Source organism: Toxorhynchites rutilus, chromosome 3 (genome assembly GCF_029784135.1).
Source record: "Toxorhynchites rutilus septentrionalis strain SRP chromosome 3, ASM2978413v1, whole genome shotgun sequence".
In the NCBI taxonomy this organism is placed as follows: domain Eukaryota; kingdom Metazoa; phylum Arthropoda; class Insecta; order Diptera; family Culicidae; genus Toxorhynchites; species Toxorhynchites rutilus.
Genome location: NC_073746.1, coordinates 299,394,969 through 299,422,261, shown reverse-complemented (window position 1 = coordinate 299,422,261; position 27,293 = coordinate 299,394,969). Strand labels below are relative to the sequence as shown.

Here is a 27,293-nt window from a genome sequence, read left to right as displayed (position 1 = left end):
ATCGCGCGCGTTGACAGGCATATAAAATTGAGATTGAACAAATGCAAAAGAAAATTAACTTCCAAGAGTAATGAACTTCATTTAAAAGGGTCCAATGTGAAAATTGGAATGAAGCTGGGGATAGCCAAACCTGAATACTCGTAAACTCTTCTGTGTAGTAGAAGGTTACAACGAGATTTTTCAAGGTTGTGGCAGATCTGATTGCAGATTCCGATAAACACTTTTGTCCCTAAATTATGTAGAACCTGAAGCGTCAGTAAAACTCATTTGAAGGGTCTAATGAAGAAGCTGGGCTGATGCTGGGGATAGTCCTACCGGAATACTCGTGAACTTATCTGTTAAGTAGATGGTTATAACGAGATTTTTCTGGGTTGTGGCAGATCTGATTGCGAGTTCCAGTATACATGTTTGTACCCCGATTATGAATGGCCTGAAGTGTTGGCTAGAATTAGGCTCGGGTTTGCTCAGCTGTCTGGGCTCGATAACGATCGCATCAGCAGACCGTTATCGAGAATCTAGTAAAGCGGGAAGACCCTTGTAAATTTACGGCTCATAACGACATAGGTATTGGGTTCAATTCCCGATCGGTCAAGGATTTTTTCGGGCTGGAAATTTTCTTGACATGCCATGGATGAAATGCGCTCACGCAATGCCTTAAAATGTTCATTTGGTAAAATTTGTATGTCTGTGACAAAACCAGTCCGTTCTTTTATTTTTTTATTATCTTGCTTACTGGTACAGTTTGATGCTATAAAGGGAAATTCTAACATTTAATTATCTTTGAGATAACTCGTCCAGCTTAAATATTTGTAGGGAAATGAGGTGGGACCATCATTATAATAAAAAAAATTAACCTTACTCAAACAGCAACACAAGAAAGTAATATAAGCTACGTTTCTGAGTTCTTTATTATGCTTCGGTATAACGCACAATTCGATACAACGTACATTTATGAAAATAAAATGTACGTTATATCGAAGTTACCCTGTATTTCTCCTTGTCTTTTCAGAACGGCCTCGAACGTTTACAAATTTGTCTATTCGTCGACGCGAGCGAAACCGCGTATGCCTGCGTAGTATACACAGTATTTTCAATAAATGAAGGGACTTTTTATCTAAATCATGAAACATGTAACGCCATCTGCTGAACGTTGAGAACATTAGAAAGGTAAAGGTCTCACGTTTCAAACGCAGCCAACTTTATGTAAATCGGGTAAAGGTTAAAAAGTTACGCGCTTCCAATGACAGTATGTTTTGTGCTTGTGTCGTAAAAATACAATGGAACAAAGAGCAAATGATAAATTTTGTTTCGTGATTTTTTTTTGTAAGTTCGTGAATTTTTAATGAAAAAACAGATTTCATCAAACCTACCAACCTCCGTATTCTCCTGATATATCACCATGCGACTATTTTCTGTTCCAAGAATTTAAAAAATTCCGTAAACGGAAAAACAGCGAGATCCTGGAACTCAGCAATCTTATCAGCGACGAGCTCCGTCGAGCCGAAGAAGCACTCGTGAAGACGGCTCAAGGGGATTTCTATGCGGGCGAAATCAACACTCTTTACAATACACAAGGTTCGCCCAATGAACGCCAACCCACCGTGAATGAATCCAGCACTATATACACTAGAAGCCCGAACCCCTAAATCATGTTCGATTGAGCTGAAACTTTGCACAGGTCATTTTTTGGGCTAATAAACAAAATATACATGGTCGGTTCTTTGAATTCGATGATTCATTTTTTCCTTACCTTCATTGCCATACCTACCCTGGGGTCAGTGTTGCCACATATACAGATTTATCTTTAATGATACAGATTTTCACAATTTTTTTCGACCAAGAATCTGTATATACAGATTACAGATTGTTGAATATCCATGCAGATTTTACACAGATTTTGTAATAAGAGAACCTTATATTCAATTTTCTCATCATTCCAATTATTATTATTTTTTATTTGGCATAATTCTCTTTGTACTTAAAACTCTTAGTCTAATAAATTATACATTTTTGATCAAATTAAACCTATGTGCAGCAAAGAACTGCGTAGCAAACTTTTTGCATAGGCCTGAAAATTGAAAATTAGTTTTATTCAGCAAACTACTGCCAAGCAGCAAGTGATCACGAGTATAAAAATCGGGATAGTCAGAATATATACACTTTACTGCAAGTGTGCAATTCTTACTTCGTATTTAATTCCAACACAAAAAACCTTATCAGTTACAAAATCCGCAATACAGATTCCAATACAGATTGCAATACAGATTTTCTATTTTCTCAACAGATAAAAAAGATTGTTTAGCCCGAAAAAACAGATTTCATTGTGCCAACATTGCTCGGGGTGCTGATCGATGATCAACTGATCATCATCAGCCCCGTCGACTACGCTTGTAAAAAGTGAACGAACGCAATCCATGCCACTATTCCAACGATTCTAACGATTCTGGCCCAAACCGCAGCAAGAGCATCTTTTGGCTAGTGTACCCTCATCGATACTACGATACGGGGATACAGACTGGATCGCGGTGGTGGAATGCGAGGCGAGTCGCGAGCGCATGAAGAACCATATCATCGGAAGCGGTTTGCTTCATAGCCAGGATATAGAAAACAGGGAACCAGAGAAATGCGGGAACGCATGAGAGAAGAATCGATAACTAGGTGGAAGCATTGATGGAGTGCGACTCAGAACGGTAGATGGACACACAGGCTCATACCGATACTATCAGGCTAGGTGAAAAGGAAGCATGGAGAGGTAAATTTGTACCTAACGCAATTTCTGTCTGGTCACGTTTCCTTCAGGCAGTATCTACATCGGTTTGGACACGCCAAAGCGCCTCTTTATCCGGAATGCGAAAAAGGGGAAGAATCAGCGGAGCACAGCATTTTTATCTGTCACAGATTCATCGCAATGCTACAGGGACTGTCTGCTCTTGATATTGGTAATATTGTGAAGGAAAATGTGTCGTGACGAGGACATCTGGAATGTCGTGTACAGTGCAATCATAGAAATCATGCATTAACTTCTATCAACCGGTACTGTTATGAGTATAAGGAACTATTTTATAGTATTCAATAAAACTTAAAGTAAAAACGCTCCATTACCGCCAGTTAGCGAAATGAATCCACGAATGTGTAAGCTTGACTTCAACAATTGAGATCAGTTTAAATAAAACACAAAAGTGTACTTCCTCTCATATATTCTCCAGTATCCAGTCCATATACTTACTAATTCTGGTGTACACCCCGGGAACATTTTCGGTTCCGCACTTTTTCATCCCAAAACTAACAATACCCTCTAGAACCCACGCCGATATCCCATCAATCTTTTCGATTTTCATCAACGGTCCGCCGGCGTCTCCTCTGCATGAGTCTTGGTTCTTCACTCCTCCGGCGCAGAGTTGCGTATCGCGGATCGCAACCTGCACTCCGCTGAATGCCTCCCGGCAACGCGTATTATTCCAGCCCGGCATACCGACGTGCATTTGATACCGACTGGCCAGCCTGTGCTGTGTCTCTCCCCAGCCAGCGACGGTCAGTTGGAGACCTTCGAGGTCTCGGTTTTTCAACTCCTCTGTCGTCGGCAAACAGATTGGTTGGATGAATTCGGTGTAGTTGACAGACCTGTCCAGTCGTATAAGCGCAATGTCGTTGTAGTCTGCACCGTTCTCCTGAAAGTAGTCCTCGTGGATGAGGTATGACGCTATGAACACATCCTGGGCCGACTGGACACAATCATCTGGATCGTGCGCGCTGCACTCCACATCCGACTCGGAGTCGTAATCACCCAGTCGAACCATGTAGCTAGAATTAACAATTTTTGATGATATGAATGGTACAGAGATTACTTACATTTTCCAGGAAGCCGGGACGATCTCGATGCAGTGAGCTGCCGTCAGAACGTGACGTTCGTTGATGAGGACTCCACCGCAATGAAAACCAAAACGATTGTTCGCTGAATGGAGAAATTCTACTAAATGAGCAATTCTCTGCCAAATGAGTTAATGAATTGAATTGACATTGTTCTTCCAATGTTTTTGTTTTTGAGGTCAATGGAGTCAAAGGAAAAGACAAGTGACCATTGCACTACTCAGCTCTCAACTCTGTTGAACATTTGTGGGAAATACTGTATTCTGATTTTGGGTATAGTATTCAAGAAGCAAAGAAAACGATTTCTCAACAAAAGTTGCGAAATTCGATACACGACCCACGAACATCGATTCAATTACAGCATTTTGCATTGAACATTGTTTATCTTTTCATTTCAAAAATTAAATCTCTGTTGACAGTGCAGCACTTAAACTGCAGCTGGCAGATAATGAGCCAAACTCACGCTTAACTTTTCAATAGGACCTATCTTCGATCAATTCTCTTTATTGACTTTCTCTTTAGATAACAACTGCCTTGTAGACGCATTTTGTAATATTTTTGTCAGATAATTTGATAAAAAAGGTTCTCTTCTAGAATCCAGATCGTCGAACGCATCAGGAAATGCTTTTATCGCTGAGTTATTAACGATAGAGAATGTCGATGAAGAGAATCGATGAAAACAGATAGGCCCTATTGAAAAGTTAAGCGTAGATTCATCTATTGAATACTACCGCTCTGAATCATATTTCGGACACTTTGTTCTAATACAGATAGACATGATAGACATTCGTTTAGCCGCACTTGAAAAAAAACTTGAAACACTTACAAAACAACTAGGAATGTTCTTTTCATCGGGATACTTATTTGCTGTAGTGATAGTATATTTATGTCACTTTTATTGAAAGAGCGTGCGTCACAATCACACACACACAAGGTGGTATCGGTGGATATAAACATTCAAACGTCGTTTTTATCCGAGACATACGTTTAGCCGCAGGGCATAAAAATCGAGTTTTCGCATAATCACCAAGCCTTTATCTGTGTTTTTTGAAAAAATACTTGGGAATGTTCAATTTACAAGATAAATATTAGATGCAAGATGCAAGTCCACACGTGTCACGGTGAAAGATTGGTGAAGGTGTTTGTTGTTGCTGTCATCGGGAGTAAACGATTGGCCATTGGTGCTGTATTCATTCTACCTGATCGTAGTCGCGACGTGGATTTGATAGATGAACATGTGGCCTCCGTTCGTGATCTTTATGACAAAGTAACATGTGTGGATCAGGTGCTGCTCAGTGGTGATTACAACCAGCCACGCTTACAGTGGTTGCAGAGTACTGGTCGGTGACGATTGTAATGTAGTCATCAATACAGCTGCGGTTGAGCTGTTACCCTCAGATTTGCACCAACCACCATTGGAAATATCTCTTCCAGTACCTCGTACATGTCAGTCCAACGACAGGTATCCTGTTGACGTTTAGCACACTCCTGATTTTGGAAAAATAGACTACAATGCAAATCGTTATTACCTTCCTACTCTTGACTGGACCTACCTCAATGACTGTCAAAATGTTCATGTGATGGCCTCCGAATTTTGTTTCACCATTCAACGTTGTTTGCGTGTTCCCCCGTCTTCTTGGAGTACAGGATTACTCCAACAACAGAAGCGCGAAAAAACGCATCCAGCGGAAACATCGTGTTCTACGAACGTCTGACAGCAAACACAGATTTCAACCGGCGTGTAACGCTTATTGTAAACTGAATTCAGCTTTGTACAAGGCCCACGTTTTAAGAGTGCAAAAACTAATTTCCGGCGTAATCCGAAAAAATTTTGGAAATTCGTCAACAGCAAAAGGAAAAACTCAACGCTACCAAGTAACGTGCTTTATGACGACGTCGAAGCGAATTCCCATGCTGAATGTTGTGAGCTTTTCGGCAAATTCTTCAACTCTGTGTTTGACCAAACACTAGCCAGCGAAGCTCAAGCTGAGTCTGTCTCCTCGGGTGTCCCTTCGGACGTCTTTAATCTGACGACGTTCGCAGTTACTCCTGCTATGGTCATCTCGGCTGCAAAAAAATTGAAAAGTTCGCTTCCGTCGGGTCCTGATGGCATACCATCGGTTTTGCTTTGCCGCTGCGCTGTTGATCTAGCCGAGCCACTTTCTGTCATCTATACTCGTTCACTCAATCATGGTGTATTTCCTGAGATCTGGAAGGAATATTTTATGTTTCCTGTCTTTAGAAACGGTGATAAGCGGAACGTCAGGAACTATCGTGGAATCACAAGTTTGTCGGCTGCGTCCAAGCTGTTTGAAATAATCGTCAGCGAAGTAATCCTTACTCAATCTAAGGGCTACATCTCTACCAATCAACATGGTTTTATGCCTGGCAGATCGGTCACCACGAATTTGTTGAGCTTTACCAACAATTGCATTACTGCTATGGAGAGCAAGGCTCAAGTCGATGTTATCTACACCGATCTGAAGGCGGCTTTCGATAGGATCGACCTCAACGTACTTTTGGCTCCACTGTCACGTCTTGGATCATCTGCAATGCTCGTGTCGTGGATGAGATCGAATTTGACAGGAAGAAAACTGCACGTTAAAATTTACGGCTGCGTTTCCTCGAGCTTCTGCAATTCGTCTGGTGTGCATCAAGGAAGCAACTTAGGCCCTCTGTTGTTCACACTGTTTTTCAGTGATATTGCTGCGAAACTAGCGTTGAACTGCAAACTCATGTATGCTGACCTGAAAATATTCTGCGTGATCCGCTCAGCTGAAGACTGCGAACGATTGCAAGTTACTGACCTTGGAGTCGTGCTGGATCCAAAATTGACGTTTAACGCTCATTACACCTCAATGGTTGCTAAGGCTAACCGACAGCTCGGATTTATCTCGAAGATTGCGAAGGATTTTATTGATCCATACTGCTTGAAGTCAGTATATTGTGCGCTAGTATGACCAATTCTCGAAACTGCCTCCGTTGTTTGGACACCAAATGTGGTTTTCTGGACCTTGAGAACAGAGCGTGTACAACGAAGATTCATTCGGTTGGCCTTGCGCCATTTACCTTGGCGCGATCCATTGAATCTTCCTGCCTACCCGGATCGATGCAAGCTTCTATACCTGGACACCCTTGAGAGAAGGCGCAGAATACAACAAGCGGTTTACGTATCAAAGCTGTTAAATGGAGAAGTTTATTCTCCTCAGTTACTCTCACTATTGGACCTTCGTGCTTTTCGTCAGCGATCTTTGCTGCAAAATAGATTCAATCGTACCTTGTTCGGATACAACGAACCGCTGTCAACGATGATCCGAACTTTCACGTTGGTGGAGGACCTATTCGATTTCGGCGACACATCCTGCTGCTTCAAAAAAAGGGTGTCCAGTTCGTCTATTTTATAATAGCCTAGGTGTAGATATTTTATTCATTAAGACCACAGATGCAGATGAATCATAACTGAATAAAATGTGCAACGTAAGAAGTTGGTCAGATTAGTGATCTACGTAGAATCTAATGGAATGGCGAAAGTTATTCTATTGACGGAAGAGGGGCTCGATCGTAGCAAAAGTTGGTCTATCTGAGAAAGTGGTACGGAATTTCTACATTTATTTATTTATTTGCAGCGTCTTGAATGTTATAAAACAATTCCACAGACTGGATTTAGCCTAATAAAACCTTAATCCTATTCTTGAAGACATTTTTGACACATTAAACTCAAACACTGTACAAACATTATTGAACAAACGAAAACAAACATCTAACAGGTTATTAAAACCATAAGAGGTTCTATGTCGTCTAATGTATAATAATTCACGCTCACGAAGTTGACGGGAAGGTGCATAAACTGCAACACTGGACAACAATGATGGACAGTCGATGTTCCCCATAACCAAATCGAACACAAAAAGCCGTCGTAGATTCGAACGTCTGGAAGCTAGCGTTTCCATAGCGATGAGTCTACAGCGGCTTTCGTTATTGGGCATATTCGATGGGTCCGACCACGGTAATGAGCGTAGGGCGTAATGGACGAAGCTGCGTTGCACTCTCTCCATACGACGTGTTTAGGTTGTATGAAATGGAGCCCACATGGCATACATGGGCATACTCCAAGATACTACGAACTAATGAGCAGTAAAGTGCCTTCATTGCGTAAACATCCTTGAAGTTGCTGGTGCTACGTCGAACAAATCCTAGGACTGAGAACACTTTGGCGGTGGTTACGTCAATATGTTCGTTGAATCGCATTTTATTGTCGATGATCACACCAAGATCGCGGATGGAACCGACACACTCCAGGGGTACGGGTCCAATTGAATATACAAATTCGATTCGAGATTGTCGGCGAGAAAATGCGATGGACTTACACTTTTTCACATTCAGTTCCATACCGTTTTCAAGGCAGTCGAGGTGAGATGTACCGAATCTATGAATCTTCAAATCGTTGGCATAAAGCAGTTTTGGTGACCACAATCGAAAGCACAGATCGTTCACGAACAGCACGAAAATTAGCGGCCCCAGCACGCTGCCCTGTGGCACGCCAAATGTGATGATGAATGCACGAGAATGCGAACCGTTGATATTGACGTACGCCTGTCGCTCAGCCAGATAGGAACGCAGCCACTCGGTGGTCCACTGAGGGAAACCCAGATGACGAAGTTTCGTAACTGTGAGGTCGTGAGGAACTTTTTCGAACGCTTTGGAAAAATCGAAATAAATGGCGTCTATCTGGTGCTTTTTCTCGATTTCTGTTGATATGAAACTGGTGAACGCCATGAGGTTTGTTGTGGTTGACCGCTTCCTCACAAATCCGTGTTGAAATTCGGAGATGGTTGTTTGTGACGCTGAATAGATGACGTTGTGGACTAATTCCTCGAATACTTTAGCCAAGCAGCCAAGCCAATGCTTGGCAAAATGGAGATACCACGGTAATTTTCCACTAGGTGTCTCAAATCTGCTTTGTGTATTGGGCAGATTGAAGCTGTCTTCCATAGCTTCGGGAAAACACTGTAACGGAGAGATTAATTGAAAATTGTTGAGAGCGGCTTTTTTAAAGACTCTGCACATTTTTTCAGGAACAACGGTGGAAGAAATTAAATAGTGCCAGAAATATGGGATATAACTACCAACAAATGGGAACACCAAAGTTACTTTGCGTCTTAAAGGTCGAATAAGACACGAAGCAACTAGGAACGATGTCCTGCTCATACATTAAGGCAGAATCAGTTGTTCCAGTAACGAAGAGGCATATTGCGCGCATCTTGAATGAGTCACCAAACATCATGTGGAAGAAACCTCAAGGGAAGCCGAAACTGACCGCCACCCATAAGCAGAACCATCTCATTTTCGCCCGGCAATACATGGAATGGAAACTAGAATGGAGAAATGTTGTATTTCCCGGCGAAAAAAGTTCAGTTTGGATGGTCCGGACTGTTACAGTTGCTATAGGTACAATTCAAGTCAACGGCATGTCGTGAGATCGAAGCGAAACTTTGGGGGCGGAAGTTTGACAGTGTGGGGAGCCGTTTCCTATCACAGCAAGCTTTTCATTTGTTTCATTTTCACCCCAATAAACTCCGAAAAGTATCTTCAATTACTGGAGTTTTGATTGGCCATATTGAGAATAACGCTACCGTTATCGTTTTTTCAGCAGGATTATGCATAGATCCACGTTTCCAAGCAATCGAAGGCATGGTTCGCCGAGCAGGACATTCCGCTTCCGCTTGAATGACCTGCTGGCAGTCGATTGCAATCTCATAGAGAACCTATGGAGAATTTTGGCCGAGATAGTCTATGCAGACGGATGACAATTTGACAACATTTCCAGTCTCAAGACAGTAATTCAGGAATGCTGGGCTATAATCAAAATGGCAGCACTTTAAAAGCTGTCTGACTCGATGCCAAATCGAGTTTTCAAAGTGATCCGAAATGGAGGTGGACATACTAAATATTAGCTACCGATTGGACTCGAAATTTGCCGCACAAATTTTCTTTTATTAAAATTTTAGGATGCGGCTAAACGAATGTCCACCCTGATTCCACATATTTGAATTACTTAGAAAACAAAAAGTGAATTTATACTTTTTTTTAGAATGAATTCGATGAAAATAAACAATAATCGTCTTTTATGAGCAAAACTGTACAAAGAATTGACTTATTTTTAAAAATATTGAGGAAAAATATGATGCGGCTAAATGAATGTCTACCACTGTATCTTGAAACAATTAATGCACTGATGATATAACTATAAAATTAACATCACAATTACTTCTTTAGAGTAATCCCTTGGTTTCACTATCATTTCACATGAGATCTACATTTGAATTATAACATAATCGACAGTAATCTTACAACACTACTCATTATCGTTTGTGTTTGACGTTTCCTTAGCGTGAGCACGTAGAATTTATCCGTTCATCAATATTTAAATTTCTCCCGTGTTTCATCATTTCTCATCATCGGTAACAGTTTACTGTGATTGGTTTGTAAATGTTTCACAGTTGACTTTAAAATTAATTAAGTGTAATGTAATTTTCGTTTACAAAATAAATTGTCCGAATTTTGAATTCAATCTGTCCGAAATTTGATTTTTTTTATAAATAGTGTCCGAAGTTTGATTCTTATTCGCTTGATTTGAAAAGCATTTTATTTCAATGATTTTTTTTTATGTTTTCAATCAAATAGGTACCAAAGTAGAAAGCTTAAAAGCATATTGAACTAATTTATTAAAAATATCAACCAAATAATATCTTGCATAAAGTTTAGATCTGTTTTCTGCATCATATGCCTTAAGCGTCCGAAATATGATTCAGAACGGTATTTCGCACACAGAAAGGGAGTACTCACGCTTCATGTACTGAATCCTAGCCAGCCACGGATAATCACCAAGACCGGCAACATCTCCGCCGAAGATTCGGTTAGCGGAAGTTCTTCCGCACACTTGAACTGTGGGTAGCTTGGATCCGAGCCGTTTCTTTAGCTTCCGGGGCGAAGGACAGCAAACTGTAGTCATGTCATTCGTCGTATAGCCACAGCGCGATTTCACGAGATAAGTTCGCACAGCTTCGGAAAAATTTCCACGTTGCAGAAGATCTACGATTGGGTGGCAATTTTTCAGCAGTTGACATGTTCCCGCGAGGCCGGCACCGTCGGTGCACGAATCGCCATTTACCACTGGAGAGAAACGGACGTGTACAGAATATTTTTTTTCAAACGAAAGAAAAAAACTGAGCTTACCCGCCTGTCCAGCGATGATTATTGACAACGCTATCGATAGACCCAAAAGAAGGGCCATTTCTCGGGAACGACTTGTACGGTACTGAAACATTCGATTGACGAATAACAGCAGTCCAAACAAATCACCTCCAATTGGTTTTCCCGGAGTAAATAAAAATTCCCATCTGCAGCGGTTGTCCGGACCAATATACACAGTGTTCAGTGGTTGTAAAACGCTGAGATAAGCCATTAAACAGAAGATTTCAGTAAATCTCTGCATCCGCTCCTTGTAATTGATTGGTGGTGGGAGAGATTAGCGATAACCGCGAAGGTGACCCAGTGATAGTGACATCGCACGCCGTAGGGCAAGTGGACCAATAGTGGCGCATTTAGTCAAGACAATCAAAGAAATCAGTCAAAATCAAGCAAAATATATATAAATATTTATGTTGCAACACATCATTAGATTCAAAGTTTTATTGTTTTTTCAATAGTAACTTTTTTTAACACTGAAAATGCATGCATTTTGAGGAAAATAAGAGTTTTGTAAGATCGTTTATGTTCCAATAGGGGTGGCATGGTTCCTATAATGGTGGCACCGCGTACCTATAATGGAGGTATATCTGGATTTTAGGTAAAACTGATATTAAATACTTTTTTTTTACTTTAATCAACATACAGCAAGATTTTAAACACGGTTAAGATAGTATGCACTAATTAAGGAGTATCCATTTAGTACGTCAGGCAACATTTAACGAAAATAAACCTCCCTTCCCTTCATGACAACTTTCTTATATCTTTCATATTATTTATGACGAATTGTGAAACCCCCTCCCTTCTTACAACGTGACGTTATTAATGGATAGCTCCCTAAGTGATGCAATTTGTAGCTGCATAGTTTATGGTTCTCTCCATAGAATTTTAATTAAAAATACCACCGTATTATGGGACAAAACAAATGGTTTGGATTTATTATGTAAAAAGACTGTGCATCGTGCACAGTTGATTACAAATTCAATTCAGTATTAAGAGATTCAATCATTGACTACAAGTCTCATTAATAAAGAACGAACGAAAAATAAACTCCATGTAAAAAAATCAAAATAAGCAGCCAGAAGCTTAGTTATGTTGTTTCAGCTTCCGTGCCTCAAGCAACTCCAGCTTTTGTTGTTTCTGTTGGTTATGTTCTCTCAGTTTACTCTGCTTCTTGTTATCTTTTTCCTTCTTTCGTTGTTGCACTTCTTCCTGCTTCTGCTTTCGGAGTTTCTCTTTTTCAATTTTACGTTGCTCAACTTCTTTTGTTTCTGGTTTCGACTGTCTGCTTTCTCTTTCTTCAGTTCTTCGGCTTGTCGCTAGCTCTCTCTTCTTTGCTTTGGCTTTCTCCTTCGCTACTTCGTTCTACTTTTCTTCTTCAAGTTTACGAATTTCCGCAAGCCGCTCCGAAGCTGTCAAGACTGGGTGAAATTTCCTTTTATAATTTCGGTGACTGATGCTTCTTTTTGGAGTTGGTGGCGTCTGAAGCAGTTCCGAGATGCTCATTTTACGTCTTGCAATGTTGTCTCCATTTACTTCTTTCAGCGCTCTGAGTGGTGTAATGTTACGCTCTTCCAACAATCGTCGCCCATCTGCTCGACAAATGCTGGATCCTCTCCAGGGATAGGGGGCCTGATCACGAACTTCGCGGTGAAAACGAAGTGAATTGTATACAACCTTATTACGGCTGTCACCGTGTGTGTAGAATCCAGAAGAGTTCATCCGTCGTGACAACTTTGATGAACTCGTTGTTATTATGAAATACCACGATACTGTCATTTCATGGAGAAAAACAGGTATATTTGTCACTTGTGTTTCAGATGGTGGAAGCTAGTCACGCGGAATGGAGTAAGTTTAATTTCGTATTTATTTAGCTTTTTTGCTAACATTTTACATCTTGTCTTGTCTTGTTTAAGAAACAAAAGATAAACAAACAGCAATTTACCTGCCTGGTGGCATTTTTAGAACGAAATTCTGAGGTATCCAGAGGGCGTAAATTTGTTTATTTAGATTCGGTAAATGCGCTATGGGATGTAATTAAGGAATAAAAATGTAGTTCCCGTAGACCCATTGAAATATTGCGGAGGTCTACTTCCGATTGTCCTGAATGAACAGAAATTTTTTGTTTCTATTTTTAGGATTACACTAAGAGAGAGTTGCAACACCATAAAATGGCAATGGAGGCCACTGGCCGAAATACGATCATGATTGGTTATGTATAATATTGATTTGTTGATATTTTGAATATAAAATATTGACTGGAAAGTTTTTCCAACATTGCAGAGTTAGTTTTTTGTAATTCAAACATTTACAATTGGCGGACCAGAATCAGGACGATAGTTATAACTTTTTACGTTATAGATATTTTCAACGGTATTGTTTTGAAGACATACTTTGAATGGAAGAATATTTAAAAAGTGATAATAAGTTTCAAACAAGGAAAAAATGAGTCTATCTTTGTAAAGCATTCACAAGATACTGTTTTCAAATTCTTATCTGGTTCTTTTTCCATAATTTTGATATCCGTCAAAAGAATATCTGAATCACTTTCCGCTTTTGTCAAATTCCTTGAAATCCATCAGATGTTTTCTATGAGGATTATGCTTCTGACCGGCAATGCATCTCGTAAAGCTGTCGAATGATTTCTTCTTCGGATTTGACTGAGCCGTCATTGAATTCGTCTATGCGTTCCCTGCCAATACATTCTATCGCAGATTGGATTGTTGAAGTTGGAATGATAATCGAATCTTCCAGAACATGTTGACTAACAATATATTCGTTTAATCCATGACCCTCGACCACAACGGATGCTACAGGATCCTTATGAACTCTCTCGGAAGCATCAGATACTGACGGACTAGCCTCATTCGCGTATACTGTCCTAGCAATGCCTTGATTGTCCTCAACCGCATCGGATGCAACAGGATCCTTCTCAGCTGGTTCATGAGCATCGGATACTGCAGGACGGTCGTCATCCTAAGTTACTGTCATGGCAATGCATTTCTCGTAGTCAGCATTATCAGCGCCAAAAGGAAACAGACCGCAAACTTTGATTCCGTTTTTAATGCTTTTCTCTTTGATCCCTTTATTTATCGCTTTTTGCAACACGTCGAGAAAGTCTTTCAGCGAAAGATTCGAACCTTCGTTGTTCATCCGCCATTGCGATATGGCATCTGCCCAAGCGCTCTTTAGAGGCCCAAATATGACAACGTCTGCCGGCTGCGTAATACGCGTGGTATTTGGGTATAACGCAATCAATACGATACACAAATCCAAACAAAGTTCGGCCATCTCCGCAGCCTTATAGGAGGAGTGTCCATCCACAAAGTACAACACCGGTAATTGAATGTTATTCTTCAGGAGATGTGGATAGGAAACATTCCTGATGTATAACATAAAATTGGTAGTATCCATCTTTTTGGGTTTTTACCGATACCCCAGTCGTCAGGGAAGCTCCGCAAGACCTCCACAGATAAGCGCTGCATAGTACAACACCTAGTGGTACAACTGATCCATCCGCACCCAAAGGAAACATGACGGTTATGTTCTTGTGACTGTCTGCGTGTTCAACTTCGTACACATTTTTGCTGCCGCGAATAGCAAGCACGGCTTTTGTCTGCGGATGTAGGTAGAATGAGGTTTCATCGCCGTTGAACATGCGACTTGGATCCAATGCTGCTGCCATGAGATTGTTATTCTCCAGATGGGAGCCAAGCTCCGCAAAATGTCCGCGTATGTCAGCCTCTTTGACCTTTGCACTGGCGGACGTTACTGCTTCCGGTGTGCGGAAGGTAAGATCGCCTTGTCGATGAAGGAATCCTTTCAATCATTTTCGATCTACAACCGATAAGGATATTCATAACACATCTCTATTAAAAAAAAAAGATTGAATACTAACCTGGTACGTTGTTTTTGATCGGATTGGGACGAGAATTGGTTTCGAAGAAAGTCTTTACTTTATGCAGCAGCAACTGTTTCGTCACCGGAAATCCTTTCTTCTGCATTGTAGCCAAGTATAGGACGAGCTTCCGCTCATCCTGGTCGGTAAGTACAGTCTGCCGCCCTTTCTGAGCTTTTGTTGTCCACTTGCCACTAAGCCGGTAACGCACGGTATATTGAGGAATGCCGTAAGCTTTGCATGCTGCGTAAAGAGTCTTTTGCTTGGAGGTCACTAACTCCATGCAGCGGGAAATGGTCGCTTCACCGTATTTCCGCACAGTCTTCATTGACAAATCCGTTCTGTAATAAATTGGGGAGTCACTATATGTATTTTCATGAGTAAATAACTGTTTCTTACCCGATATAACAACGAATATTAATCAAAACTTTCACTGTCTACGATTTGTTTACGACCGAATCTGCAACTGTCTTTTGTGAACATTGCGATGTGCCACTATAGGAACAAACATACTTTTATGTGCCTATAATGGCACAAAAGGAAAAAGCAGAAAAAAAAAGTAATTTTATATTAAAAACACTTTCCCTGACTTGAAATAAGTCATGTTCTTGATAAAAAACAGTAACGGGATGGGGTGACCGTATTTTACTACTTGTGAAAGCGCTAAGCAAAATTGGTATTCGGTTAAAAAAATTATAAGAAATTGTATAGATTTTTGCGCCGAGTTTTGAAAACAGTGTTTGGGAATCATTTTGTATTATAAATCATTATTACCTCAAATGTGACGTAAATACCCAGCGAACGTTCTGTTTTCAGTTTATTTACCTTAATTACCGTTAAATTTGATATAAAACGACTTTTATTACTATACAACCACTATTGGTACTACCTTCACTATAGGAGCACTTGCCCTATGTCTATATTTTTGACGTGAAAAAATATAATGAATTTTGATATGGAAATTGCGATCAGTTATTTACCGAATGGGTTTGATAATGTTTGATGTGATACAATGAATTCAAACAAAAACGAAAGTGGCAATCTGCATGTCTGCAAGAACCAACCCAGCAACATTATATTGGCAGGAACCGATATGCAAATTGACTGCTTTGAAAAACTGTCTGTCAATAGGGACACGCAGTAAAACCTGCGCCAGCTTTCGACTGGATGAGACCAACAGATTATCATCCGCCAGACAGCTTTTTCCCCTAAAACCGTCAGCAAGTATTCACCTTTTTCTCGCATCCTTTTTTCCTGGAGAACCATTTGGTCTAATTTATTCGGCGTCGTTCGCAATCATTTTGGTCCGCACGAAGCCGTCTATCATCCCATATGTTAAATTATAGGCGCATCTCTTCCATTCGTGTGAGCCTTTTTTTTCGGTGTCTCTCGGAAGCCCCAAATCACCGATCTTGGAGTCAACGACAAGGACCAATACCTCCGGTCGCAGCTAAATAAATTACTTCTTGCAGGTTGAGGAGGGGCGAAAAACAAAAGCCCAGCCAAATTGCGAGCTCTGTTTGCAGAATCGATTGTGTCGAATTAGTGCAAAACGTCTAAACACGAAATGATACACATTAGGAGCTGCGACTCCAATTTGGGCAAATTATACCACTGGCGAAGGACAAACCGCCCCACCTGAGGTTGAACCCGAGCCCGGCCCGAGCGGAATTTGCCTAATGAATTCGACTGCTCGGCCCTTCATTCGAGGATGCTTTCGAATGTTTGGAGCGCTATTCGGAACGCGAGCGGTCGGATTGGCTGGCACTCGGACGACTTACGGCATCCGATGCTTTGATGCGTTGGCCGGGCGCTTTGCATTATTGCACCATTGAATTGGAGGAATCTATTTGAAGCTGGGATTTCTTTCGATATCGATCTATAGCAGAAGGATATTTCGACTGCGCTACAGGTTGGTATTTGGCAGAGCATTGTTTTAGATATTTTCTTCTTTACATTCTTAGAGGTTATTTGTATAACTATGCATTGTACATTGGAATTACCTTTGTCCAAAAATATTGGTTGTTGATTCCTACACATATGTTCCAATCTCAAATAATAAATATTCATCTTTTAAACTTTTAGTTTGCTCTAATGTCATCTCGAAAAAAAAATTTGGCCGGAAATTGACCATCAGGCAATGTCCCAAAAGGTCGATTTTCGGCCAAATTTTTTTTTTTTCGAGATGACACTAGATCTCGACGTTTCATGCATTTTTAAGTCATTTGGCATCGAAAAAAAATCGATTTTCTAAATTTCCTTTACTCCTCCTTTGGAAGAATTTCGAGGATCAAGAAATCCAAACTTTGAGCGCTTTGAGGCACCCCTAAATCATGTCCGATTGAGCTGAACCTTTGCACAGATCATTTTTAGGGCCAATAAGCAAAATGTACATGGTTGGTTTTTGAAATTCGATGATGTTTTTTTTTCATACATCCATTGTCACCCTAATATTTATAGAAGGTGTATTTGCATAAGAAGTAAAATTCTGATCATACGCGAGCGTAACATAAGCAAATTTATAACACATGCGAATTGGGGCTCTTTTGGTATTAACAAGTTCTTCCGCACAGTAACTCGATGTTGATAGTTCCTTGATATTTTCCTTCGTTGATCGTATTGTTTTCACATATTCACGTTGGAGAGCCTTAACCCTTCTCTTCGTTGGCCGAGGCATTTTGATTGAATGTAATACTTTTCCGTTCACTATTTTTGAAACCATAGACAGCCGTGGCAGTGTTCCTTATGCTTTCCCTTTACCAACTTCTCAAAAGAAATGATATCTCTGTTTGATTCCTTCCCTCCTCATCAAACCAAATTACCCTCTCGCTACATCCTAGTCCTAAATCCTAATCCTGTCCAATTAATCTAGTGTCAGATTCAATTATTGCTGAATTGTAAGTCTTAATTATATAGAAATTGAGTTATATTTTAAGGTGAAATTTGACTCTGTAAACGTTAGATAATAAGTAATTGAGTCGGATTAATAAAAGTTTTTGGAAAAAAAATCCCCTAAGAGATTCTCAGTAAGCTATTTAACGACATGTATAGCAGAATCAATAACCTTGTAACGGGATAAAATAATATTGAAGAATTTCGACTTATGAAAATTCAGTCGTATACAAAAAAATGGAAATCAATTCGCTTGTAATTATATATAATAAGATTCACCTAATTATTTTTAAATAGGTAACTGTTCGGTAGAAAATTTTGGTTATCCTCAAAAAGCCGATAGTCAAACTATCATAAGTTTACGAAAGCAGCTGAAAATTGTTGATTCAATTGTTGAATTGTTCTCGCGAGAACAATACGCAAGCCTGCCACATGACACAATTTGCCTCCTTATGTCAATGTACTAGGTTTGAGCGTTCTTTCGAAAAAGATCGATCTTCACGAATCGACTTCTTTAACGGCGTACGGATCTTTTTCTCCAATTTATCTACTTACATATTTTTTATGGTCCGTGTTAAGGGAGTATTCTAAATTAGAAATTCGAAAAAAATATTTTTTTTCCTTCATATTTATGTAGTTTAGACATACAAAAATATACCCTAGAAAGGACTTATCGAAGATCCTTTTATTTACAGAGTCAGAGCCATTTAAGTGATGCGGTACCTAACCTGGTACGGCCATAACAATGACCTTCAAACGCGTTTTCTCGAAACTAGTAGTATTGAACCCTCCGACTTTATCAGCTCTTAACTATTCTAGTTATGAATGTTTGTTTCTCCGTTCAATTTTTGTTTTATTGTTAAAAGATAGATGAACAAATAATGATATAATAGATAGTAAAGATATTCTTCGTTTTATTTTTACGGAGCTCGAAAAAAACGTCCGAGATTCATGTCTCTACACTAGAAAACCTCCTTAAGTCAGAAGGACTCAAACCACAAAATTGAAAATTTCGAGTTATTGATTGTATTAGGTTAAGCATTTCGTAGACTACATACTACATTTATCAGATTTAGAAAATCACGCGAACAGCAGAAATAACGTACCGAAATTGCCAAACGTCAATTTCATTTTTATTCAAACATCAAAAATATTTTGTTTTGTTCCTCAGCATATAAAAGTATTCTCCAGGACATGCATCTTATGGCGTTATGGATTCTTCTTCTTCTTGGATGGCGTTAACGTTCCCTGTGGAACTTTTGCCGTCTCAACGTATGCATTAATTAGCGTCATTTGTTAATACTTAGTTGAGATTTCTTAAGCCAAATAACACGCCTTGAATGTATTCCGAGGGGCAAATTCGTGAATACGCGTGACCACAGTGCAAGTCGAAGGAAATTTCTTTGACGAAAAATCCCCCGGCCAGAACGGGAATCGAACCCGAACACCCGGCATGATAATGTGAGACGCTAACCACTCGGCCACGGGTGCACTACTCGTTATGGATCATTTCATTAAAAAACTAATTAGAAATTCAACAACTGACATCTACCAGTTCTAGAATACAACCTTTCGGCTGGAACTGATACCTCCATCAAGTTCAGTGATCATATGAGGTTGCAGTAACTGACGCTCCAAAGTAACTGTCGCTAGTTCTAATACTGTCAGCTTTTGTACGGAAGTAAATCGTAGAAGAACTGATTTCGTCAGCAAGCTTCATGAAACTATCTAAATGTTGAAATTACGTTTATAAAATCTGGTGTAGGTAGTCTTTGTAGAAGTGCTCCCATAGCCGAGTGGTTAGCGTCACACATTATCATGCCGGGGGATCGGGTTCGATTCCCGTTCTGGTCGGGAGAATTTTTCGTCGAATAAATTATCTCCGACTTGTACTGTGGTCACGCGTATTCTAGAGCTTGTCACTCAGAATGTATTCAAGGCGTGTTATTTGACATAGCGTTAGGGATTATGTTAAGCAGGGTGACCGGAATAAATCGCCACAGTAAACAACTGCAACAGAAACAACCGCTTAGAAAAAGTGTAGTAGGCTAGAAATATTTGGCGCGGGAAAAACATCATGTGCCTCACATTTCTATTATAAATTTATTCTCTTGTTCTCGTTTTTCGAAATTTATTCTGAGGACAATGTAATGGGGACGAAGTCCCCATTTGGCGAGGATAAGGAATCGAGGCGGCCCATGCCGCCAAGATGACGCAATCCGAGTCCACCGCCGACCCGCCGTCGGAAGCGGCGGTGTCTCGCACGCAAACCTGGGATCCACTGATTGCCCGGTTAGTTTGAAACATAGGATACGATCCTTTAGCAATGTCCGACCGAGCTCTAGCGAGCGTCGGACGGTATACGTCTGCCCGGGGCGTTACGTTTGCCTGGGGCGATACGTTTGCCCGGTTAATTCTTGTTTTGAAATACAATACCGCGCCACAATATTTATAGCCTACTACACATTTTATAAGCGGTGGTTTCTGTTGCAGTCGTTTTCTGTGGCGATTTATTCCGGGAACCGTTAAGCAGAAACTAGCCAATAGGACAAGCTCGCGCCAAAACGGCGCGTCATTAGGCAAATAAGCTGAGTAGACACTTTATCGTACGCGTATGTAATAACTTGGAAATCTCAACTAAGTTCTAATAAAAATGACGCAAGTTATACTACATTGAGACGGCGAAGTTCCTTTAGGAACGTTAGAGCCATTTAAGAAGAAAAAGAAGAAGAAGTCTTTGTAGAAATTAAAATCGATGTACACTGAAAAACAAATCTTCAAAACATTTTTCCAAGTTCGAAAAAATCTATTTTCGCAAATTTTTCGAGTACAAAGGATCGATAAAAAATCGGTACGAAAAAAAATTATCTTCAAATATCGATCCAACATCGCTCAATCCTACTATGTCTCATTGCATCGAGTATTTATCTCGAACGCTATCGCGGTGGCCTTTTTTGCAGTTTAATCACTCAATCCCAAGCGGTTATATTTTGTTCCATCAGTACCATTATTCCACATTTTTGACCACCTCAATCTACATTTGGCAACGCATTAAAAAAGAACAATTCTGCATGTGATCCAAAAATGCAGAAGCACTCTCTCCACAAGGCGCCATGGAAAACGACGCGGTGCTTTCGCCGAAAAAATCACTGTTTGCAACATATTCCATTTTCCTTTGTACCAAGCAAAACCCTCGGCAATAATTTTTGTATAGGAAAAACGGGGGAAAATGATTTTTTGGACCACCAGTTAACATTGAACCATATCTAAAAAGCGAAAAAAATAGCATCTCTGATATCAAGATATGTTATATATACAATCCTCAGCTTTCAAGAAAAAAAAAACATATAGCGCCCTCTAGCCCAAAGCCATGAAAACAATAAAAAACCACTACAATTAATAATAACGGAAATAGAATACATTTTCTTTTGCAAGTTCAATATTTTAAAAAAAAAGGCTAGGCCATTAGCTGCAATTTGATATATCGGTCATCTAAATCGGTTTAGTGGTTCGAAACTTGAATGAATGAATTTTTCAAAAAAGTCATTTTTCGGAAAATGCGGAAAAAAAATGGAAATGGCCACCCTAACGAAAAAAAATTCAAAATACGGGTCTAATATTTTGCGATAAAGAACAAAACTACCACATTACATGGAAATCTGAGAACCACTATAGCGGTTTGGCATGGAATGGATGTATATATATATATAGGGTTGGGGAAAAATAATTGTCGTATTTCTGATCGAAATTTGACGCTTTATTTAACATACTTAAAATCATCCAATTTAAGTCATATATGCACCGTTTTGTTCGCATTATCCCTCAGGTACTATCAGTTAGTTTCTTAATATTGAAAACTCTAAATAATGCCTATATTTGAAGATTGAAATCTGTTACTATAACCGCGAGTAAAAACTGGCTATTCAAACTAGTGCGGCAAATGAATCATCAAAAGTGAGTTCGTACAAGAATTATAATTAATTATTAATGAACAACATGTATTTCTTAGGAAATTTGTAATATAATTTTAAATAAACTCCACTGTTGGTAGAATAAATTGACAAATTTGAAGACTCATTTGAGACCGCGCAACAGTGCTTCCTACCAAATTTTCAGTAGTCTCAAATGAATGGTATTAAAACGCTGACAATTTGATTATATGGTAACTTTTTTCTGGCTCTCTTCATTCCAGCGTTCTAGCACCACTTTGCGTTTTCATTGCTTGAAAATGAGTTCAACATTACAAAACACAAAACTTTCCTGGGGGAGACACGTTGCGCATTTGAAACAGAAATGCCAGCAAAGAATCAATTTTCTCCAAACAATAACCGGAACATGGTGGGGTGCCCATCCAGGAGACCTCATTCAGTTGTACAAAACAACGATATTATCAGTGTTAGAATATGGCAGTTTTTGCTTCCGATCAGCTGCCAGGATTCATATTCTCAAGCTGGAGAGAATACAATATCGTTGCTTGCGTATAGCCATGGGGTGTTTGCATTCGACACATACGATGAGTCTCGAAGTTTTGGCAGGAGTACCCCCGCTTACTCTTCGGTTCACAGAATTATCCTACAGATTTCTCATCCGTTGCAAGATCATGAATCCATTGGTGATTGATAACTTCGAAAATCTACTCCAACTGATTCCTCAGTCAAGTTTTATGTCTTTATACCATGAGTACCTTACCCACGACGTGCACCCTTCACCAGGCATCTCCAATCAAGTTTGCTTCCCATACTTTTGCAATTCCTCTGTTATTTTTGATCTGTCCATGAGACAAAAAATCCATGGAATCCAAGATCATCTACGCTCCAATGTTATTCCGTCGATACTTTCGAAAAAATATTGGAAAGTTAGATCTGATAAAATGTTCTTTACTGACGGTTCATTCATAAACGGGTCCACTGGCTTCAGCATCATCAATGAAAATTCCAGTGCCTCTTTCAAAATCAAAGATCCTTGTTCCGTGTATGTAACACTTGTAATACTAACCAGGAGCCAACCGCGAGTAATCGGTTACATATTACTAACATAGATAATAAGAAAAACTGTCAAAATATTGAACTCCCGGTCCCGTCAGGCTAAAACCATATGAGTTTTAATAAAAATATATATTTTGGAAAAAAATTACAAAACAGGAAATTTTAATTAAATACTTATGGTATGTTTATCCAAATAAGCTATATAAATTGAATTTACCTGTTACCTGTACTGCCGTAATCTCGCAAAGTGACGCAAGCGCCAACATTGACATTTTACGTTTTTTGTTATAGATCGATAAAGAATACCAAATCCTTCCAAACAATTGTGAAAATTTACAGAAATGTGAAAAAATGACCCCGTAAAAGCTAGAAAACGGAGTGGCGCAAGCGCCATTTCCCCTATGATGTGACGTAATTTGATAGTGATGCGATGTGATTTTTTTATCTGTTCTGATAGACGGGCAGGGACAGCAAATTTCACATGACAACATCTTCCGTAATGAACGTTTAGCATAATAAAAGTCACATGCCTTCTTTCTTGTAAAAAAAAAACACTTTTCCGAAGAGCTTGTCATGCCAAATATTTTAATCAAAAACAGTCCATCCCCATATAATTTTACTTTTATAATAGCAATTTTGTTTCAGAATTACAAATCATGTACTAAGAAGCTCACAAAACCACGTACTTTAAATCCATAAAATCAAACTCATCTTAAAGTAAAGTTTATGCTAGATTGAAGTGTATTGCTGTTCTCACATATAGCTCATAAAGATTAGAACTAAATAGTTCAAACTCATTAATTTAATTGTTGATTACAAGGATTCCCTAATATGTAGTGTCTTTTTTCTGCAGGCATCAAGGGACAAAGCTTCTTGACGATGTTTACTTTCCTCGTCTGTTCAATTCCTCTTTCGGATAAATTGAAGCCGAGTGTTAATTGAAGGGTAAATGTCGGATTTGGTGAACAGCTGCACTCTTCTAAATGCTCCAAACGAAACGAAACGCATCTTGTAACAAAACTCAAATATTTTCAAAAATCAAGCCGATGGCAATGTTTTTCCATCAACAATACACATTTTGTACAGATCAGATTTTCGTAACGTACGCGTATGCTGATTATACATGCAATTTAACAAAAAGTCCCGTACTGAAAATTCTTACCTCTGGTGCTTGCGTCAGTTTGCGAGATTACGGCAGTGTAGTAAACGGCAAGCCGTTATTTGGAAAAAGTCGGGATGGTTTTGAACCTATTTTCACAAAGGTGGTTCTAAACCGACCCCCAGGTTTTTCTTTCAACTAGCAATAATCGCAGCTCGGATGTACCTCATTGGTTACGATATCGCCACTGCGCAAAGCTTACCCCCAGGTTTAACATCGTAATTATTTAACACGTTCACTCTGGCGCCTGTCATCACTGGCTCGCACACGCCTGGCTCATCGAGCGGCGCCCACTGCCGACAGAACGCATTTGATTTTGCTATCAGAAACATTTGATTGACTAACTTATGTTTGCGTGTTGACGTTGATGTTTGCGTGTGAATTTTTATGTGCACTTTCTTTATCTAACTCCACACTCATAGCTCTAAGGCAAAGTTCTTTCCATTCGAACATTATCTGCCTCTCGATTAACCCTTTCGTTACGAGCGTCGTCTATAGACGACATCCGCACGACGGGCTGTGTGTACGAGCGTCGTCTTTAGACGACATGAAATTCAAACTGCTCTTCGATCACACCATCGCGATGTGCATACTTTTCGGCGCAGTGTCCCGTACAGGGGTAGCACTTCGGCGGAGAACACTGCCGTAAATCCTATCTGCTCACTACAAAATTTTATTTTCTTTTTTCATTATTCTTCGTGCACCCGTAGATGTATGCTAACACTATCATTCCCGATCGTATTGTGGGATTTTAAGGTCTTTTAGATCCGTTTTTTACGAACCGGAAGTCACCATCCTCGTTTCAAAAATGACATCGGAATATGCAACCAACACCCAAATCGCATGGGCTTTCCATATTTTTTGTCATTCAATACTAATATCAGCAAACCGGAAGTCGGAACAAGATTAGATTCTATATTCTGGAATCTACGTTCATCTACTGTTGACAAATCATAGAACGAAGTTCATTTGGATGTTTTGAAACGGAACTGTAATCAATTCAATTAATAATTAATGTTCAACAGTCCGAAACTTTGAATAATATGTTATATAACTTGCTTTGTGAGAAAAATTTGAACTTTTCTCACGGAGATTCGGCAGTAAGTCGGTTCTCTTACATGGGCCTCCCCCAGGGCTCATGTTTAAGCCCCCTTTTGTACAACTTCTATGTAAGCGACATCGACAATTGCCTTACACAAAATTGCAGCCTAAGGCAACTAGCAGATGATGGAGTGGTGTCTGTCGTAGGATCAAACGAATCCGACCTGCAAGAACCCTTACAAGATACTTTGAACAATTTTTCAACCTGGGCCATTGGGCTAGGGATCGAATTCTCCACGGAGAAAACAGAGATGGTGGTTTTTTCTAGGAAGCATAAACCAGCAAAACCAAAGCTTCAACTTTTGGGTAAACCGATCACTCATGCTATGTCATTCAAGTATCTTGGGGTCTGGTTCGACTCTAAATGTACTTGGGGGGCCCATATTAGGTATCTGAGTAAAAAATGTCAACAAAGAATAAACTTTCTCCGTACAATTACCGGCACCTGGTGGGGAGCCCATCCCGAAGATCTTATAATGTTGTATCGAACAACTATTCTCTCAGTGTTGGAGTATGGCAGTTTCTGTTTTCAATCAGCTGCCAGAAACACAACTCATTAAACTCGAGCGAATTCAGTATATCTGTCTCCGTATTGCGTTGGGATGTATGCCCTCAACGCATACCATGAGTCTCGAGGTTTTGGCAGGCCTACTCCCACTAAAAGATCGCTTCAATTTATTATCTCTTCGGTTCTTTATCCGGTGTAAGGTCATGAACCCATTGGTGATCGGAAATTTTGAGCGGCTGATCGAGTTAAATTTTCACTCTGGATTCATGAGTTCATATCGAGGATCGCTCCAACGATCTTCGATGCAAAGTATGGGGGTATCAATTTTGATAATATGTACTTTACTGATGGGTCTTCTATGAATGAGTCCACAGGATTTGGAGTGTTCAACGAATTTTTTAGCAGCTCCCACAATCTTCAGAATCCTTGCTCATCAGTGTATATTGCTGAATTGGCAGCAATACACTGGGCGCTGGACAGCGTCGCCTCACGACCTGTTGAACACTATTACATTGTAACGGATAGTCTTAGCTCTGTCGAAGCTATCCGTTCAGTGAGGCCAGAAAAGCACTCGCCGTACTTCCTTGAGAGAATACGAGAAATTTGGAGTGCTTTATCCAGACGCTGTTATGTCATTACCTTTACCTGGGTCCCTTAACATTGCTCCATTCCGGGTAATGAGAGGGCTGACTCATTGGCAAAGGTAGGTACAATTGAAGGCGATATTTATCAGCGTCAAATCGCCTTCAATGATATTTATTCTTTAGTCCGCAAAAATACCATCGCTAACTGGCAACGCGAGTGGAATGAAGATGAATTGGGCCGGTGGTTTCACTCGATTATCCCTAAGGTTAGCCTCAAACCGAAGTCTGGAATTGTGTCGGGACTTTATTCGCACCATCTCCCGACTCATGTCCAATCACCGTTCGTTAGATGCACTACTTATCCGTTTCAATCTTGCCAGCAGCAATCTCTGCGTTTGTGGTCAAGGTTATCACGACATCGAACACGTTGTTTGGTCGTGCGAAGAGTATCTTGTTGCCAGATCGAATTTAGAAAACTCCCTTCGGGCCCGAGGAAGACAGCCCAATATGCCGGTGAGAGATGTGTTGGCTCGGTTAGACCTTGATTACATGTCCCATATATATGTTTTTCTTAAAGCTATCGATTTTCGTGTGTGATTGTCCCTATATCCTTATAACCTTCTCCCCTTCCTTTACGGGTAGTTCGTCTCCTTGCTATAACTAGTAGAATAAGTTGAAATGTAAATACACTATAGATATGCGAATAGATTAAAGAATTGAGTGTTCTTCAACATTGTTACAATTTCCTTATATCCCATCCTTCTCCTAAAAATATGTCATCCTTCTAATCTCGAGTACACCGCGAGTAATCGGTTTTCCACCTTACTAACCATAGATGTAAGAAAATTGTTTATATATATATATATATATATATATATATATATATATATATATATATATATATATATATATATATATATATATATATATATATATATATATATATATATATATATATATATATATATATATATATATATATATATATATATATATATATATATATATATATATATATATATATATATATATATATATATATATATATATA

The 27,293-nt window shown here is 39.6% G+C and overlaps 1 protein-coding gene, 1 non-coding gene and 1 pseudogene across 2 annotated transcripts; all 3 read right to left on the bottom strand.

Annotated features, from left to right (window-relative positions):
- Nucleotides 1-3,180: 3,180 nt before the first annotated feature.
- On the bottom strand, nucleotides 3,181-11,315 carry LOC129778424 (CLIP domain-containing serine protease B4-like). The gene is made up of 4 exons (XM_055785314.1): nucleotides 11,104-11,315; nucleotides 10,714-11,040; nucleotides 3,850-3,952; nucleotides 3,181-3,801 (listed from the first exon to the last, which is right to left on the bottom strand). Exons 1-4 carry the CDS (start codon nucleotides 11,192-11,194, stop codon nucleotides 3,192-3,194), a joined length of 1,131 nt encoding a protein of 376 aa, XP_055641289.1. The 5' UTR covers nucleotides 11,195-11,315; the 3' UTR covers nucleotides 3,181-3,191.
- An 886-nt stretch (nucleotides 11,316-12,201) lies between these two features.
- Nucleotides 12,202-12,833, bottom strand: LOC129774971 (uncharacterized; annotated as a pseudogene).
- Nucleotides 12,834-24,107: 11,274 nt separating this feature from the next.
- Nucleotides 24,108-24,248, bottom strand: LOC129780771 (U4 spliceosomal RNA). The gene has a single exon (XR_008744025.1). It is a non-coding gene; the product is annotated as a U4 spliceosomal RNA (small nuclear RNA).
- Nucleotides 24,249-27,293: the final 3,045 nt, after the last annotated feature.

Bases quoted from the DNA above. Each gene is read 5' to 3' on its own strand.
- LOC129778424 (XM_055785314.1), bottom strand. From the start codon at position 11,194: ATGTTTCAGTACCGTACAAGTCGTTCCCGAGAAATGGCCCTTCTTTTG. The intron at 3,953-10,713 runs GTGAGTACTCCC...TTCTCCATTCAG, and splicing joins TAGGATTCAGTACATGAAGC to CGAACAATCGTTTTGGTTTT. The intron at 3,802-3,849 runs GTAAGTAATCTC...TGTTAATTCTAG, and splicing joins GTCCCGGCTTCCTGGAAAAT to CTACATGGTTCGACTGGGTG.